General features: G+C 38.3%; 3 protein-coding genes across 3 annotated transcripts in view; 2 read left to right on the plus strand and 1 right to left on the minus strand.

The window, feature by feature from the left end:
• Positions 1 to 479: 479 nt before the first annotated feature.
• LOC105387760 (protein PFC0760c) lies at positions 480 to 9258 on the minus strand. The gene is made up of 5 exons (XM_048630601.1): positions 8927 to 9258; positions 8482 to 8647; positions 5373 to 8365; positions 4537 to 4775; positions 480 to 627 (listed from the first exon to the last, which is right to left on the minus strand). The coding sequence occupies exons 1-3, from the start codon at positions 9117 to 9119 to the stop codon at positions 5863 to 5865; spliced, it is 2862 nt and encodes a 953-aa protein (XP_048486558.1). The 5' UTR covers positions 9120 to 9258; the 3' UTR covers positions 480 to 627; positions 4537 to 4775; positions 5373 to 5862.
• Positions 931 to 5381, plus strand: LOC125490643. Its single transcript, XM_048630493.1, has 4 exons — positions 931 to 1120; positions 2216 to 2682; positions 3223 to 4240; positions 5260 to 5381. Exons 1-4 carry the CDS (start codon positions 931 to 933, stop codon positions 5379 to 5381), a joined length of 1797 nt encoding a protein of 598 aa, XP_048486450.1.
• Positions 9259 to 9948: 690 nt separating the features above from the next.
• The window catches only part of LOC105394381 (G protein-coupled receptor kinase 2), a 55450-nt gene continuing 47896 nt past the window's right edge, over positions 9949 to 17502 (plus strand). Inside the window, exons 1-2 of the mRNA XM_048630454.1 lie at positions 9949 to 10458; positions 12891 to 12986. Coding sequence (XP_048486411.1) covers positions 10407 to 10458; positions 12891 to 12986 — 148 coding nt within the window. The 5' untranslated portion in view covers positions 9949 to 10406. The remainder of the gene's footprint in view (positions 10459 to 12890; positions 12987 to 17502) is intronic.

Here is a 17502-nt window from a genome sequence, read left to right on the forward strand (position 1 = left end):
GTAATGTAAATGTCAAAACAAAATAGATGTCATTGTCAATCAGCTGTTCCAAGATTGCGTTCAGTAATTAACAAAAAATAGGAAAAAAATACACATATGTTCAGAAACTCAAAATCCTTATTCTGGGGCATATAACAGTTTATAAGTATTCCAATCAAGGTACAGTACTACTACTTCTCCGTAGGTATTCACCTTATCATTTGAATATCTTCCACGAATCTTCAGCAGATATGACCAGAGTGCAGTACCTACAGGCATATTAGCATACCTACCAGGTATGAACTCTTCGAACTAAAAACAGTACCTACCAGTCATGTATATTTTACTGAAATAAAACACGAACAGCAGACAGGCTTACCTACATTGAACCATGATTAAAATCATGAACTTACCTACCTAGTACCTATCTAGGCAATGCACTAGGTAACCCACCGTCTAGTTGCTCTAATGGGACTTTTACATAGAAAACGAAACGCTCATTTATTCCATCACCGACAGTTTATTTATTTTCTAAATTCTGATTCAGTCTTCCACGTACGTTCGTCTCCAAACTTTAAGCTGGCTCAGGAAGAAACATATTGGAGATAACCAAATGAACATCATAATAAAGCCGTGCACCATCTTTTCCTGCAATAAAATAGTTAATAACAAATTATGAGTAGTTACCTATTATATAGATACAGACATATATTATGTACTTAGTCAAGATGACGTGTAGATGCTACAAAAAGTACCTCTGGCTTATCGAACTGTCGACCTACCAGGTAACTGGTAGCGAATGGATAAGGAAGGCCGAGGACAGAGTGTTGTAAGCCTCTTGGAGGCTTTAGGTACGAGTAGTTAGCTATGTTCAGCAGTGGACGATTAGGTACCTAACTTACCTACGGGATTCCAGGATTCTGCACTGATGACCTAGTAGCGGCACACGTAATGCTACCCGGCTGTGAGGGCATGAAGCTCATTGTTAGCTCGGCCTACCTGCCCGGGGAGCACACAGATCCGTCGACGGCTCTCGCTCCACTGGTGGAGTATTGTGAGGACCAGAATGCCCAGCTTGTGATAGGGGCCGATTGCAATTCCCATCACACAGCCTGGGGAAGTACGGATACCAACAAGAGAGGTGAGATCTTGTTCGACTTCCTCCTGACTAACAACTTACTAACACTAAATGATGGAAACACACCAACTTTCGTTACACGTGCGCGTCAGGAGGTTCTAGATGTAACAATCTGCACAGATCTACTTGAAAGACGTGCTTGCAACTGGCATGTCTCGAAAGAGGCATCCATGTCTGATCACAGACACATACGATTCGACATTGCTCTCATAGGGAAGAGCCAAGTGGAGACCTTCAGAAATCCTAAGGCTACAAACTGGGACGTTTATCGACACCAAGTTTCGGAAAACCTAGGGATTATAAAAGGCTCCGTCAAATCCATACAGCAACTCGAATCTACAGTAGAGGAGCTCGGAAGGTGCATGTTAGATGCCTACGAGAACAGTTGCCCTCTAAAAACTAGATGCTCTAACACTAAGGTCCCCTGGTGGAACTCTAACCTGGAGCATCTAAGAAAAACAGCTCGGAAAGAATTCAACAGGGCTAAAATCACAAAGGAATGGGATTTGTATAGGAAAGCCCTCACTGAATTTAATCGCGAGCTCCGGAAGGCGAAAAGGCAATCTTGGAGGCGCTTCTGTGAGGAGGTAAAAAGCGCCCCTCATGTTGCGAAAATCAAAAAGATTTTGTCTAAATCGCCTTCCGCAAATCTGGGACTGCTTAAAAGACCAGATGGGACCTTTACTGAATCCCCAGAGGAGACTCTTAGGCTGCTTGCACAGACCCACTTTCCTGGATCGCTGGATGGGCACATTGATGCATATACAGGGCAGCAGCCTACCAAAATCAGGCCAAGTAATGAGGACTGGAGAAAAGCCTCACAGGTCTTCACTCCTAACCGCGTTAGATGGGCAATCAAAAGCTTCATGCCCTTTAAAACCGGGGGAGAGGATAATATATTTCCAGCACTACTACAAGAAGCATGTGATATTATCCTTCCAGTTGTGGTTAAAATCTTCAGAGCTTCTTATGCCTGGGGGTATATGCCACACCTTTGGACTAGGGTGAGGGTGACCTTTATCCCCAAAACGGGAAATAGAGACAAGTCCCTACCTAAGTCCTATAGACCCATAAGTCTCACCTCCTTCATGCTCAAAGCTATGGAAAAGGTGATCAATCTTCATATTAGAATGGGCTACCTCACACAAAACCCACTACATGTGAAGCAGCACGCCTATCAGAAGGGCAAATCTACGGAAACTGCCCTAATTGAACTTACTGATAGGATTGAGAAAGCACTAGAGGACAAAGAAATTGCCCTCTGTGCTTTTCTAGATGTAGAGGGTGCTTTTGATAACACCTCGACGAATGTCATTCTCAAATGTATGAGGGACAAAAACATCGACAACACCACACTTACGTGGATAGAATCGATGCTAACCAACAGGACTGTTAAAACAACACTCCTGGACAAGAGCATTGAGGTTAAAATAACAAGAGGATGTCCCCAAGGTGGCGTACTATCGCCCCTGGAGTGGTCCATTGTTGTCGACACCCTGCTCTGTGAGCTCAATGAAGCTCGCTTCGACACTCAGGGCTACGCTGATGATCTCGTCATAACCATCGTAGGCAAAAGCGCCAGCACGATTTCAGATCTGATGCAAACAGCCCTTAAGATGGTAGAGCGCTGGTGCAGGGAGTATCAACTCTCTGTAAATGCCAGCAAAACCATAATTGTACCGTTCACCCGAAGAAGGATCCTAGATGGTCTGAGACCACCGGTTCTCTTTGGGGAAACGGTAAACTTCTCCAAAGAAGCCAAATATCTTGGTGTAATCCTAGATCACAAGCTGACTTGGAATCAACATCTGCAGTACATAGCCCAGAAAGCTAAGTGCGCTATGGGATCGTGCTGTAGACTAGTTGGGAAAAAATGGGGCCTTAAGCCGAAGTTAACCCTTTGGCTATACGAAGCCGTAGTGAGACCTATGGTTACATACGGCTGCGTAGTATGGCACAGGAAAACCCAACAAAAAACCTGTCAAGATCTATTAAGTAGTCTTCAAAGGTTAGCGTGTCTGATGGCCACTGGAGCTATAAGGTCCACTCCGACAGCAGCGATGGAAGCCATGCTGAATCTTAGCCCTTTACACATTCATGTGCAGAAAGAGGCTCGATCAGCTATGCTACGGGCTGCTGAAGGAGGCAGGAACCGATGGCACTCGGCTGTGTTCAGCTCGCTTCACCGAGAGCTTCTCAGTACCCATGCCATGGCGATGCCTTCCGACGCTATGGAAACGGAGTACTGTTTCTCAAGGCTCTTCTCAGTTGAGATACCAGAAAGGGAGAAGTGGAATGATGATAAGGCCCTTCAAACTTTCCGGTCGGGAGACATCGTGTGGTACACCGATGGATCCAAAAAGGAAGGCCTGGCAGGTTCAGGCATTTACGGAGAAAGGCCAAGAGCGCGCAAATATGCGAGCCTGGGAAGGTTTGCCTCCGTATTCCAAGCCGAGATATATGCCATCATTGGATGTGCATACGAAAACCTGGATAGAGCCTTCACTCGGAGGAATATATTTATTCTGTCAGACAGCCAAGCTGCTCTTAAAGCATTGACTTCTGCAGAAGTTAACTCCAAACTTATAATGGAGTGCATCCTCATCCTGAACAAAATTGGAGCTAACAATAGAGTGACCCTGCGATGGGTGCCCGGACATTGTGGCATCAATGGCAATGAGGAAGCAGATGAGCTCGCACGTTTGGGAGCAGAAAGCCTACCGTTGGGCCCCGAGCCCATCATCGGGCTACCAAAATGCACCAGTCGTCGCGAGATCAAGGACTGGGCACAGAACCAAAGCTTAGAGGCTTGGAATAATGTACCAGGGCAACATCATGCAAGAGCCCTAATCGTGGGCTATTCGCAGAAATTTACGCGTCGAGCTTTAGAGCTCACACGCAACCAGTTAAGGGTCTTGACAAGAACCTTATCAGGTCACTGTAGGTTGAACAGTCACTTACATAAAATGGGTCTGTCCGATACTCCAACTTGTAGATTCTGCAATGAAGAGGACGAAACGCCCATGCATATTCTCTGTGAATGTGAGGCCATCATTCACAAGAGAAACAGAATCTTGGGCGGCTACAAATTAGCCCCCATAGATGTCAGGTCTCTCCCTCCAGGTAAGATCATCAGGTTTATAAAAGACCTGGGCCTGGATAGTGAGATTTGACTCGGCAAGGGGAGTCACAATAGATCTTTTAGGTCGCAGTGGCGAATGGGCACTGGTTGCCCTCCCCTTTTCTATAACTATAACTATACCTACGGGCTGATGATAATGAGTCTTTCGTAGGTGCTTATTCGTAAGAAGGCCACAACGCTCTTCATTCTGAACAACTTTTGTTACAATGACCTTGGGATACTTTCGTATGTTGTGCATCTACTAAAGACTCACCCTGTATATGCAGCAGGTACTTACGGCAAAGCTGCATTGAACCCTGGGTGGAGTGCTGACGACGTTACCCACTTGGGTCCAGCTGCGAGCCGGCACCACCACTCGCCCCACCATCGGGGGCCGCCGCAGCAATGGAGCCAACACGCTCTTCAGAAACATTCCTTTTGCTATGTCTTCTTGTGTAGGTATTTCTTTATTTATTTGAAGACTCGATCACAATATTAGTCTATGGACTCGATGATTACTGAATGACAGTAAACATTCTAAACGTGTGGATGGAAGGAGGAAAAGGTTTGTATATTATGCAAGTTATTATTCTGAGGTACGTAGTATAAAGCACGAAGTCGTTATTATTCTAAGAATATGTTTACGATTAAAAAGCGGTGGTGGAGTAATGGATAAGGCCTCGTCCTCTCAATCGAGAGGCCGTGGGTTCAAATCCTGGCCTGTACCAATGAATTCTTTCAATTGTGTCTTCAATTAAGGAGTTTAAGTACAATAATACCACGTGCTCTTACGGTGATGGAAAACATCGTGAGGAAACCTGCACATCTAGATTCTAGATGTGTATCCTAAGTGCATTGTACTTATCCCAAAACGGCGATATGGTTCGCAACCTATCACGTGAGTACAAATGTGCTGCGAAAAGTGGGTGGCTCTCTTGTGAGCCACCTCTGACTACCCCTTCGGGGATTACAGTCGTGAGTGCATATGTATATATGTGTAATATATTTACGATTCCGGCAGATAGAAGAAAAGCTGAAGAGATAATGTACCTGGACCTTATTGGTGGCTATCAGGCCATGGCCAATGATCTGGAAGATAAAATGATAAAAGCTATACTTCATAAAGTAACTCACGATCATTAACGATCCACAAATGTGCTCCTCCTTATTAACTACTAACCTAACCCTGTGTAGACAGAGTTGAATTACACGTGATGTGTAATGCAACTCTCTTTTCACCAATATAACCTGCCCATTGTTATTTTTGGTAACATTTAAGACTATTAGACCGAATTTATAAAAATGTCTGTATTTAATAAATATTTGAGACTAAAGACAGAATGTATGCCTATAGAACAACACGATCCACTGTTGATACTCAAGTATATTCTAGTGTATGACTCAAGTGCCCAATAAGTTATCGCTAAAACCGATCTTAACTAATCTGACTGTCTAGTCCTTTCACCACAGTACCTACCAATACAGTTCTAGTTTTTGTGTTTTGCCACTGACAAGCTAAGAAGAAAATTGATATATTACCCACTAACTCTATTCATAACCGTAGTATTAGAAGCTGAGATAAACGAGATCAATTAAAACGAAATGGATTTATAAAAAGATTTTATTAACGAGAAAATTGATTTACAACTCTTCTTTCTAATAACGTGAAATAACAGTAGAGATGGTAAGCGGACGTTTCCAGAATATCCGCACAAGTTGTGAGAACATACTTGAAACTTTTAGGGAAATGTGTTTTCAATTTTTGTTCAAACATGTACATAATCTTTATCGAATGGTTCACAATGTAATTGTGCTTACTGAAATAATATTGAAACCTTTTAATTCGCTTTGAAGTTTCCAATAAATGTTTCATCTGTTTCCGGTTTTCTATGGCTTTTTTTACCGTCGCTTTTTTGTCTTTCATCATCATTTCAGTTTTTTTACTATCGAATTTATTTAACAGTTTGTCCTTTAGTAATTGTAATTTTCCCTTTTTATTGTAGTGAAATTCGTTTATTTCTCTTGAAACTATATCTTCAATGACAGCATCATCGTCAAAGAAATCAAAATTGAAGTCTTCTAATGGTGGAACTACATTGCAAATAGTCTCATCATTAACTACATTCGTGGTTTCTGCTGCTTCATTATTGCTCTCATTTAGATTTTCTAAGGGTGCAATATCTAAATTCTCATTTGCATCATTATCAATACTATTATTTGGTTCTATTGTATCAATTTCTATGTTATCAGCATTCATGTCATTTAAGGTTACATTAGAATTCGTTTGAAGATTATTTACATCATCTTCTGTGGGATATATTGAATAGTATGCTGATACTATGTCATTAACTTTTCCATATTTTGCAGGATCTTTTCTTCGTTTAACGAATACTCTGTCAGTTGGAGCATCTAATTTTCTTTTTACTGGCCTTTTATCATTATATTTGTATGGGACAGGAATTTTATATTTTTTGCATGCTCTCAAAATTAAATCCTTTATAACTTGATCTCTGTCAAAAGTTGAAGGGTCAAATTGTTCAATAATGGTAGCTTCATGGATGGATGGTTGCTGAGGCGAGAACATACTATTTCTTTGGTTATCAATATCATCTTTAGAGTCGTTAAAAATGCTATTTGATAATTGAGATCTGCTAAAGTCAAATACTAGAGGCGGCATAACTTCATCTACATCAGGTTTCTCTTCTTTGATATCATCAAAGTAATCATTAAAAATACATTTTCCTTCTTCTAATTCATCGATTCTTTCAATTTTAAGTTCATTTAATTGATTTTGGTTTGCATTTTCATCAACATGTTTGTTGACAAGTGAAGCTAATGGGACATCGTCTTCACTATCTGAATCATCAGAATCTTGAGATCTCCGTTTATCTAGTTTTTTATATAAGTGACATTCATTTTTGTATTCTTTTATCCAATCTTTGGTTTCGTCATCTTTGACAAAAACTAGCCTTTTATTAACTTCATCATTATTTACTTTAAACATGTCAAGATCGTTAAACTTCTTATTATTATCAGTAACGCCTTTGATAACATTTTCATTATTACAATCATTTAGAGTTAAATCTAAACAGGCATATTTTAAAGAGTATCTAGAGAAGTCTTCACTCAGTAATAATCTCATGTGCTGGTCTTTTATTCGTGGTAATATAAATTCTGTATAGCCAGTCAAAGGTGTTAATGAAACAGGAAAGTCTTCTTTAGAAACAATTGTGAAGTTGTTTTGTAAAGGTATAGTGTTTAATAACTCAAAAGAAAGTTGGTCTACTACTCTTTTAGCTTCCTTTTCAACCACTTTGTCTTTCAGTAATTCTGTGACTAGAAAATCTTCTTCATTAAACTGATGCTTTGATGCCATTGGCTGGTAAAATTTACAGAGCACAATTTTCCTAAATTCCAAGTAAGTCAACCATTCTCTAAAGGAAAACAACCTTTCCGTATGTTCACTTAACCCTACTCTGTAGCATTTTAAATGTTCTTCCTTTTCATTTACTTCATCAACAACATCAGACAGTAATTTGTCATAATCATCATCAAGGCCAAAGCACAATTTTAGTGCTAATAAAATATAAGCCATAACTCTGGTCTCAAAATCAGGGAAAACACTATCTGACAGTCTAATATTGTATGGCAATAGCTCCATCAGTGAAAACACTAGATTCCTGAAATCTTTTGGAAGGCAAAGCTCTTTAATGAATTCATTGGCAATCTCTTTCAGATCCGGTATCCAGGGAGAACCCAAGTCCAGGGTCTTGAATAATGCAAAACATGTTCGTAAGAATGAGTATCTGGTCATGATTTTCAGTGAGTTTAAGAACTCAGGCCACTGCGGGATATGTTTCACATTAATATCACTCGGGAGATACTTTGCAGCACTGAAGAAGCTTAACCGTCCCTCCTTGATGTACCTCATGAAGTGAGATAGTAGAATGGGACTCTTATCAAGGTTTAGTGAAACATACAGTATACCATACAATATGGAGAATGACATAGTTCTTATGCTTTTAGTATCTGTTTCAACTTCTGACTTACTTTTCTGTGTTTTTTCTGAATCTAGGTCTTCATCATCATCATCTTGAGCAACCAACAAAGTATTGCGCTTTGATGCACTGGAAACAAATAATATATATTTTTTAATGATTACAAAAAAAGCACCATAGAGTAAAATATTCATAGTAGATTAACTGTGACCTAAACTACTTATTAATATTTAATTTATACTAACGTATGTGTTTCATATTCCTCCCGATTGTGAAATTTCTTAATGTATCGAGTCCAGACCCATAGCACTTTGGATTTCAAGCTTGGACTGGCTCCGAGTGCTATCAGCTCATCACAGAGGCCACTGAGGATGAAGTTGTATGCGTGCCACTTATTCCATTCTTTGCTCACTGGAAGAAAAAAGTATATAAAGTCACTTTACATTCACAAAATACATGAAGCTAATTTGTTGTAAAATACCTGCTCATGTTATTCCAAGTAATATGGAGATGCTAACATAGCAGTAGGACAGCATAAAGACATCCATATGTTAGGCCTTAACAAATAAAGGAATTCAAAGAATGTGAATTACTATCAGTCAGTAATTGTCCACTGCTGGATATAATAGTAACTATGCCTCGTCCAAGGATAATTTTACACTACTAACAACAAAGATAATTGATACTTACTCAACAATTTTGGTTTCTTTCTATTGATCTTCTTCTTTGTTGAAGCTTGAAATTTCCCGTCTCCTAACTCGATGCCTTCGATAATGGTTTCCCTGATGGTCATGTCCTGCGTGCCACACTCGGAGCAGTAGTAGAACCCATCTACAAGATTCAGATCTTTGTTCCCACATACTGTGCATGGCTCGACGTCCATTTTTGTTGGTTTAAGCTGTATAAATGAGTCAAAGCTTCATTAGTATCAGATTCATGCTGTGTAACTGCAGGGGAACTTGGTTTTATTTTACTTTTTCAAAACTTTTTAACGTAAACACAAAACACATGGGTAGGTTCAAGAGCTGTCAACACTGTCAACTGGTGGATTGGATTTTTCTACCATAGACAACCAACTGTCAAACGTCCAATCCTCATACCATAGACTAGAATTTGAGCCCCTACTTTGACTTCTCGACTGTTTGTTCTATACATGGAACGTAAGTACTCCTCGTTCTTTACGAGATTAGGGCTATGGCAAACGACTAAAAATGTTAACTTGATAACGATACTAATGATCATTGAAAATATAAGCTATTCTTGAAATAAAAAAAACATTTTACCATGTAGCGTTTCTGTAAAAACTAAATATGAATGCATCTTTAGTTTTCTTTCGTTGGCAACAATGAACATTGACATGTAAATCATTGCCAGCTTTTTATAATATACGTTCTACTAATTTAGGATAATAAATATTCACAAAAAAAAATTTGTAATTTTTAAATCTTTGCTATAATATCAAGCAGCTGCAACGAAAGTGAAACAATCGGAAAAGTACTTGGGTGCCGTACTTTTCTCTTTTGCATATTATTATTATCGTGTAGACGATATCGTTTACAAAATATTACAAATTTTATTTTTATGTAGTTAACTGTGCCATACTTTTATGCATTAAACTGGTAATTAAATCAGATTTTTTAAAATTAATGTATTTGAATGCTTATGCCATGTAGTTTTGTGCAAAATGGTAACTTATCAAATAAAATAATGGCAACATTTCCTCATAGTATTTTTTGTGAGTGTCGCGTATCGCTCGTTGTCGATGTCGAACCTGCTTAAATATTCGGGCGTGTACTCAATAAACAGGGAATCAGTTGAAAGAAACTCACTATTTACGTTTCTCAGCTAAACCTTTGCGCCAAGCCGTCGTGCATTCTTATTTACAGTTCGCATCCTCCGTTCCACCACACCCCTACAGTACGATCGTTCGGCGCTCGACTCGCGTGTTTATTGCCGTGCTAAATGCGATTCCGTTAGGGGTGTGCTTTCAGTGTTTCGAGTGTTATGTGTAGAAGCTAGCGGGCCATGGTCGCTGCTCGGCAGTAGGGCTAGTGCGTCGGGTGGTGCTGTAGTGCATTGATGGGCGACGGTTGCTGCAGCAGCGAGGCGGCGCCCAGGCCGCTCCTACCTTCCTGGACAGTCGACGCCACAATCCGTCACACTGGAACTGATGGAATTAGAGAATATCGTCGCAAACACCGTCTACTTGAAGGCCAGAGAAGGTAACTGACGCCGACCCAATCCGAAACATTATCTCGGGATTTATTCATGATTGTTGTCTCGGCTTGTGTCGGAGGTGTCGGGCGGAAGGATATTTCGGCAGTGATTCGCTAGTTGGTCGGTGTCAATTGCCTCAATTGATCAACAGCTGATTTGGTACAGTCACGCACACAAGCGCTTATTTAGTGCTTGACTTGATCAATGATTACGCTGTACTCAAGAATTTGATTCAATTGACACTAGTTTTATTTGATTTGTGGCATTCACCTCTGATACAGTCGTAAACATGATGGTGTATTGACACCCGTTGTGCCATTTGATAGGTTTATTTGCGACTGAGAGCTACATTTGATAGGCCCATTCATAAAAGTATTTATTTCCTTATAATGTTTACTTTGTTGCTGATAAAAGTATATTTATTTGTAACCGAATAATACTGGTTATTGTATACGTCTTTTCCTTCATATTTCATGTTGTTTTAAAATTGTAATGATTAGTATGAATATGACAATATTGCAGTTTTCCACATTATAAATAATATACTGTATGTAGCTACATACATAAATTCATAGTATTTTCATACAGTCTTAAAAAGCTCTGTGTCACTGACCTTAAAAGAACCCAATTTCCTTAAATATGTAGCATATTGAGACATGAAACATAGTTTATTATGCATAAACAATTTTTTGCACCCGCAAACATGGATTTGTGCCAAATCTGGAAGTACCGTCTTCAACTCTAGTTTGAACTAATCTCAACTGGTTATGCTCAATTCTAACCCTTACATAAATCTTCATAAGAACTACTATTGTTTTTTATTTTTATATTGGCTGTGGCTGAGTGTATTTTCAATTCATTTGTTTCATTATGTGAAATCATTCTAATTTTATGGGAAAAAGCAACATGTAGCATTCTGGTTTCAAGTGTGTGTTAGGTTCTTGGTAAAAAAGCAGGACTAGAATAATAGAAAAGATAAAAAAAATCAGACGAGTTGTCCCATAAAATGTTACATTCCATGGGAAGTAGAGTTTAGTTGACTTTTGTCACGAAATTATTCATATTATTACAGCAAAAATAAAAATGATTTCTATTTTTCTTTAAAACAAACACTCAGCTCCCAAATAACAAAACATAACATGAGTACATTTTTCAAAACACATATTGACAGTATGTGTTTGCATAGCATATTTTATAATACACTCACGGCAAGGAAAAAGTTCGATCTGCCGTTGCTGTTCCATATGTCACTGGAACTTTTTCATTGATTGTGAGTGTATTGTATATTTTTTATGATTTAGACCTCCCCTTATTCAACAGATGGTTACTAATCAAGCATCAACTATGACCAATTGCGACTGGTGTGTCACCAATATTTGGAATGTTATCTTAAGTGCCTTATAAAAGGGAATTTGGGCTAGTGATAAGTAGAAAACCAAGCAGATAAAGACAACTATTTTAAACTACGTCACTTCTGATAGCTTCTCTGATAAATGGCCATAGGAAATTTAATCAGATAGAAAGTACTACTGTGATTTTTCTATATCTTCATAGTTATAATAGGTATTAAAGCTTAATATTAGCTGATTATTTCCTGATTAGATATTTATTGTGATTTATTAACAATAATAAGTTAGTAACCACTATGATGCTATTATTGCTATCTGAAGCAAAATTAAGTTTGTCTTTACAAAAAATATGGTAAATACTTATAATGTTTCTTAATTTTCGAAATATGCGATATGTTATGTATATTATAATATATTTTTATGCTGCATATTACATATCGTTATTATTGTAAAATCGAACAAAGAAACATTTCTCCACCAACAAGTAGATACACCCAAACTTTTTAGCTAATTGGACCAACTTTAGTTGCATTTTACGCCTATATGTGTTAAAAAAACTACTCTACAATCGGACAGAAACATCGCATGATAACCACTCACATAAACGTTAATCGTAGATCTATTTACTAGGCAATAAAGCCTAATCTTATCTGATCCAATTCAAATATTAATCCGTAATGACGCGTTTCCTCTCTTGGGTTTAGGGTACTTGCTATGAATGAATGAATGAAACGTGAATAACTATAAATTATATCTCTTCAAATGCGTAGAATGATGCAAAACTAGCAAATTGTGAACACTCGGCATACTAATCGAAAGAGCTTGCCTACTGGAAACGGAGCCTAAAGGTGCACCTTTCGGCATCGTTCGCAACGGACGCATCGCATTCAGTATTCTTTGTATAGAAATTCACACAAGTGCGTCCACTTCATTGGCATTGCCGACGCCGCATCTCTGTACATTTATGACAGTTGGTACAATACCCATAGGACCTATAGTATAGGTGGACGCTTACCTTCACACGCTATTCCCTCCCATTCCCTGTGTTTGCGAACATTTTTATTAATTCTATTATGTTTATTTTCCAGGTGGCTCTGATAGCAACAAGGGGAAGAGCAAAAAATGGCGGAAGATACTGCAGTTCCCTCACATATCACAATGCTTAGATATAAAAACCAAAATAGGTGAGTGCTTTTAATATTTTTGCCTATTTTAGGTGGTAGAAACGACTGTAAGTTTTTTTTCTAAACTGCTCACGCTTCAAGCGGAAAGCTAATTAAACTAAACTAAACTTAGGTAGACCTTAAATCTATTTCTATTACTTTCTTTTGCATACTGCGAAAACATAAAAATTTCTTATACAATACAAGTAACTAGGCGTTAGTATTGTTGGCTTGTAAGTACCGTTTAATATAATAAAAAAAATGTGTAGGAACATTTTATAACTAGAGTCTAGAACCTAATTTACAGTTGCGATCATCGTAAATTTCAGCTCGGGAAAAATTAGAAAACTACAGAGTTTTTTTAGCCCTTTTGTGCTAGATGGGTACATAATTAGTTTACAAGGGTCCTCTGAACCATCTCTCATTTTCAACAATTTAATTAAACGCGAAAAAATCGTGAAAAAGAATATAGAGTTTGTTTATATTTACTACTACTTTTATTTATTGTTTGCCGAGCTAGGCTGGCTGAGCTGAAAATAAGAGAATTACATGTACAAAGGTTTCACGAGGTTTTTCGAGAGAGCCACGTACAGGAATTTCGCTCACTCTCATAGAATACCAGCCGCCTGTCTATATACTATACCTATTATGTATAGTATATGAAAAAATAGACTAGTATTCTTTGTATGAGAGGCCTGCCTGCCTGCATCGCTTAGCCAGGGTTTTCCGCTGTACTGTTCTTACGGTTTTTACGTGGTTTTCCACGGATACACTAGAGTCGATCGCAACCTTTGAATGTTTTACCAAGTTTTTTTTCGCAATACATTTTTTATAACTTCCATAAGTGTACATAAACTTCTGTAGCCGACAGTACAAGTTGTTTCGACAGACGGTTCCCAGTCGAAGTTTGTTCAAGTTATTTCACCGAAGACGAGCCAAGACTTGCGAGTTGGGAATGTTGCGATATTGAGCGTTTCGGTGTGTTGAATATCTTATGACTTTGTTATAAATTATAATTTATTACGTCAATCGAGGGGGCTCCTTTCTATTACTGTCAAAAAAGCCTCCTCGAATGATAATTTTTTTTATAAGTACTGTAGTTTCATGGTATAATAATATTATGTGTAGTTTCTCATTATGATCCTGGGCAGTCAGCGACTTAAGCTGACTGGCTAGCCCCTCAACCATAGTGACAAACCATAGAGCTCTAGGGTTTGTCACGAGTTTGTCACCGACACGCTAAAGAACAGAATCGAACAAAAGACGAAACAAATATTTTTTTTCGGTACGCGCACGCTTTGATCATAATTATCTTTGATCTTTAATGAATAAAATGTTTTATGTAAAACATCTAAGAGCAAAATTTTAAGTTACAAACGCAAAAGTATGCTTACAGTATGGCTAGCAGCCTCAATTACATAATATACTACGTAACGTGGTATTTATTGATTCTCAAACGAATTATTTCAGAAGGAGCTTTTCTGGAAGCACTTTGTATACTGTAAAAACAGGCATACTATTATTTATTTTACTGTCACAACACTCACTAGGTACAGTGGGGCATCTGTAAACGTTCAATTCGGCCTTATCTCTTAATTCCGGCGATTTAAGAGTGAAATTTGTCTGCAGCCGTCACATGGGTCGTATATCGTTTATGTTATACGTGTTGAAAAAATGTCCCTTTAGATTTGATCGTAACCCTCATGCGTCTATTTATATCGTGTTGTTAACTGTTGTATTTTTGGAGCAGAGAACATGCGAAGAAGGTTGCATTTAAGCTATGAAATATCTGAAACTGAATCCTAACTAATATTATAAATGCGAAAGTAACTGTGTCTGTCTGTCTGTCTGTTACTTTTTCACGCCAAAACTACTGAACGGATTTGAATGAAATTTGGTATACAGATGGTCTAGACCCTGAGAAAGAACATATACTCTTTTTATCCCGGAATTCCCGCGGGAAAACTTTTTAAGGCGAAGCGAAGCAAGCGGGTACAGCTAGTATCTTATATAACAAATCATGGGTCGGCCCTTAATGGCGTTATTATTGTTATATCAAATCTCGTTTCATGTAAGGATTCGTTTTTTTCCGCCTTTCAGTAATAATTTTATTTCGTGAGTCACGAAAGCGAGGCTTTAATTTCTTAGGTCACCAATAAGATGAATAATGAATATATATCTACATTATTGAGATATTATAATTACGATTCTTACTACAATTTGATGACCTTTTTAAGATTAATCTATTTTAAGAGAACCTACTAACGTATAGCCAAACACAGCGTACCATTAGCTTTTATTTCAGTATCCAAATATTTTATTTATTCATGTTAACTCTTCGTTATCCATCTAGTGAATACCTAAAAGCGAGGTCTATTCTATCACTCTATCCTAAAAGCTAAGTTTTGTACGTAAAGATAATCTGGATTTCCGTCCATTCGCTTTGAGTTCTACTTTTAAACTCGAATGGAGACGAAGTGATTCGTTATTGATTTTCTGTCCCATTAAGTTTATTGAAATCTTGGAGGCGATTCGCGAATTGGATTTCCGAGGGCAACGACCCCGCCGAGCGGCCGGTGCTATGTACTTGACAAGTCATTGGTGACAAATGACAATCGCACGATACCTGTGCAGCGATTACAAGATTTCAACCTCCATTTACGTTGCGTATCGTCAGCTTTCACTGTCAAAATGTGAGGCAAATTTGTTAGTTCCAAAAAGGACGTTGGCGCTGTTCTTTTTCCATATGTTTGTGAAGTATCGAAAATAGTATAGAATTGCCACGTTAGCCCTTGATAGACCCTCTGGTACCTACCTAGAGTCGATAGTCCTACGATAAACTCGTTTACGTTTACGCTATGAGGGCATAGCGCCGTATTTATGGCGAATCGCGATATAGGGACGTTTATCTACGTCGACAACGAACCCGTGTAGCGGCAGCAGGTACATGAAATGATACACATAGATATTTCTTAAATGTTTTATGGATTGTCTATTCTATAGACTGCCAGGGCCACGCTCCTACCCTGACTTTTTTTTTAAATATTAGGTTTAACGACCCTGGAAACATATCCTTTTGAGCCAACATTTAACGCCGAAATAGGATAAACGGTTCCAAAGTCACACGTTAAGAGTAGAGTATAGCACTTGCTCGTCCATACAAAAAGAGAAAACGTTTTACTACCCCTAAATATTATCCAATCTCCATGATTTTTTAATATGTTATTGACACAAGGAATAACTAGGTTTATAGGTTTTCCTTTTTTCAAAATTTTCTATAGATTCAAACTTATAGGCACCTCAAATAATGTTTTTTTTGTGATTGCGACTTTGTTGAATTAAGCCGTTTGTGGATCAATAACAACTTATTTTTTAAAAAAAAGCGAAACCTATAAACCTAGAATATATTAAGCTGAAGCGATTGACACTAAAATCAAAGAGATTGGTTGATATTTAGTTAGTGTAAAACGTTTTCTCCCAAAACCAGAATTTCATCAAGAAAAGTACCTATTGTCAGTCCCGAGCTGCAGTGCTCTCTATCGCACGATTGAGGGTCGGGGGGGGAAGCAAAGCACACGTACGATAGGGATGTCCATAGTGAAGTCGATAGTAGAGATGGGATCCCACCTGCGTTATCGATATCTATAGATATACACAGGATTTCCCATGTTAAATTGCACATCCGAATCATAGTGACACAACTCGTCATTCTAAACATCTTTTGTTTTAAGACTTTTGATTGTTTGCGAATTTTATTTTTGCTAATTCATAGAAACTTTGTTGGCTATGAGATTTTTTACTATAGACAGTAGATTTTTTTTCACGAATTTACAAAAGTCGAAGAGTCGAGTTGTTTAGAATAACAAATTAAGTCACTATAATTTGGATGTGCACTTTAATTTGGGACACCCTGTATATAAAAAGATGTGAATAGGAAAAGTTTAAAGTACTAGTAGGTTTTCAAGCAAAAAAAATACTAGTGACTATATTATATTTAATCCTCACTCAACATGGATTAGGTTACTTAGGGCCTGTTCCACAATGTCTGGTTAGTGGCTACCTGTCGGGTAAAATACATACTGTCACTGTCTAAAAAATAATGACAGAGAGTGACAGCATGTATTTTATCCGACAGGTAGCCACTAACCAGACATTGTGGAACAGGCCCTTAGGAAATTTTATTTACTTACATCTAAACTAACATAGTTACTTACATAAAAATATAATACTTACTTACTTACTATAAATTGACTTGAGGCCACGAAAGCAAATAATAAAATGTATTCTATGATATAATTACTTAGGTAAGTATACTAAGACATCATCAGCCAATAATCATCCACTGCTGGACATAGGCCTCTCCCAAGGAGTGCCACAACACTCGGTCCTCGGCCTTCCTCATCCAACCACTACTCGCTACCCGCCTAAGGTCGTCAGTCCACCGAGCAGGAGGGCGTCCCACGCTGCGTTTGCCTGTTCGTGGTCTCCACTCGAGAACTCGTCTACCCCAACGGTTATCGGTTTTTCGGCAGATATG

This window comes from Plutella xylostella, chromosome 26 (assembly GCF_932276165.1).
Source record: "Plutella xylostella chromosome 26, ilPluXylo3.1, whole genome shotgun sequence".
NCBI lineage: Eukaryota > Metazoa > Arthropoda > Insecta > Lepidoptera > Plutellidae > Plutella > Plutella xylostella.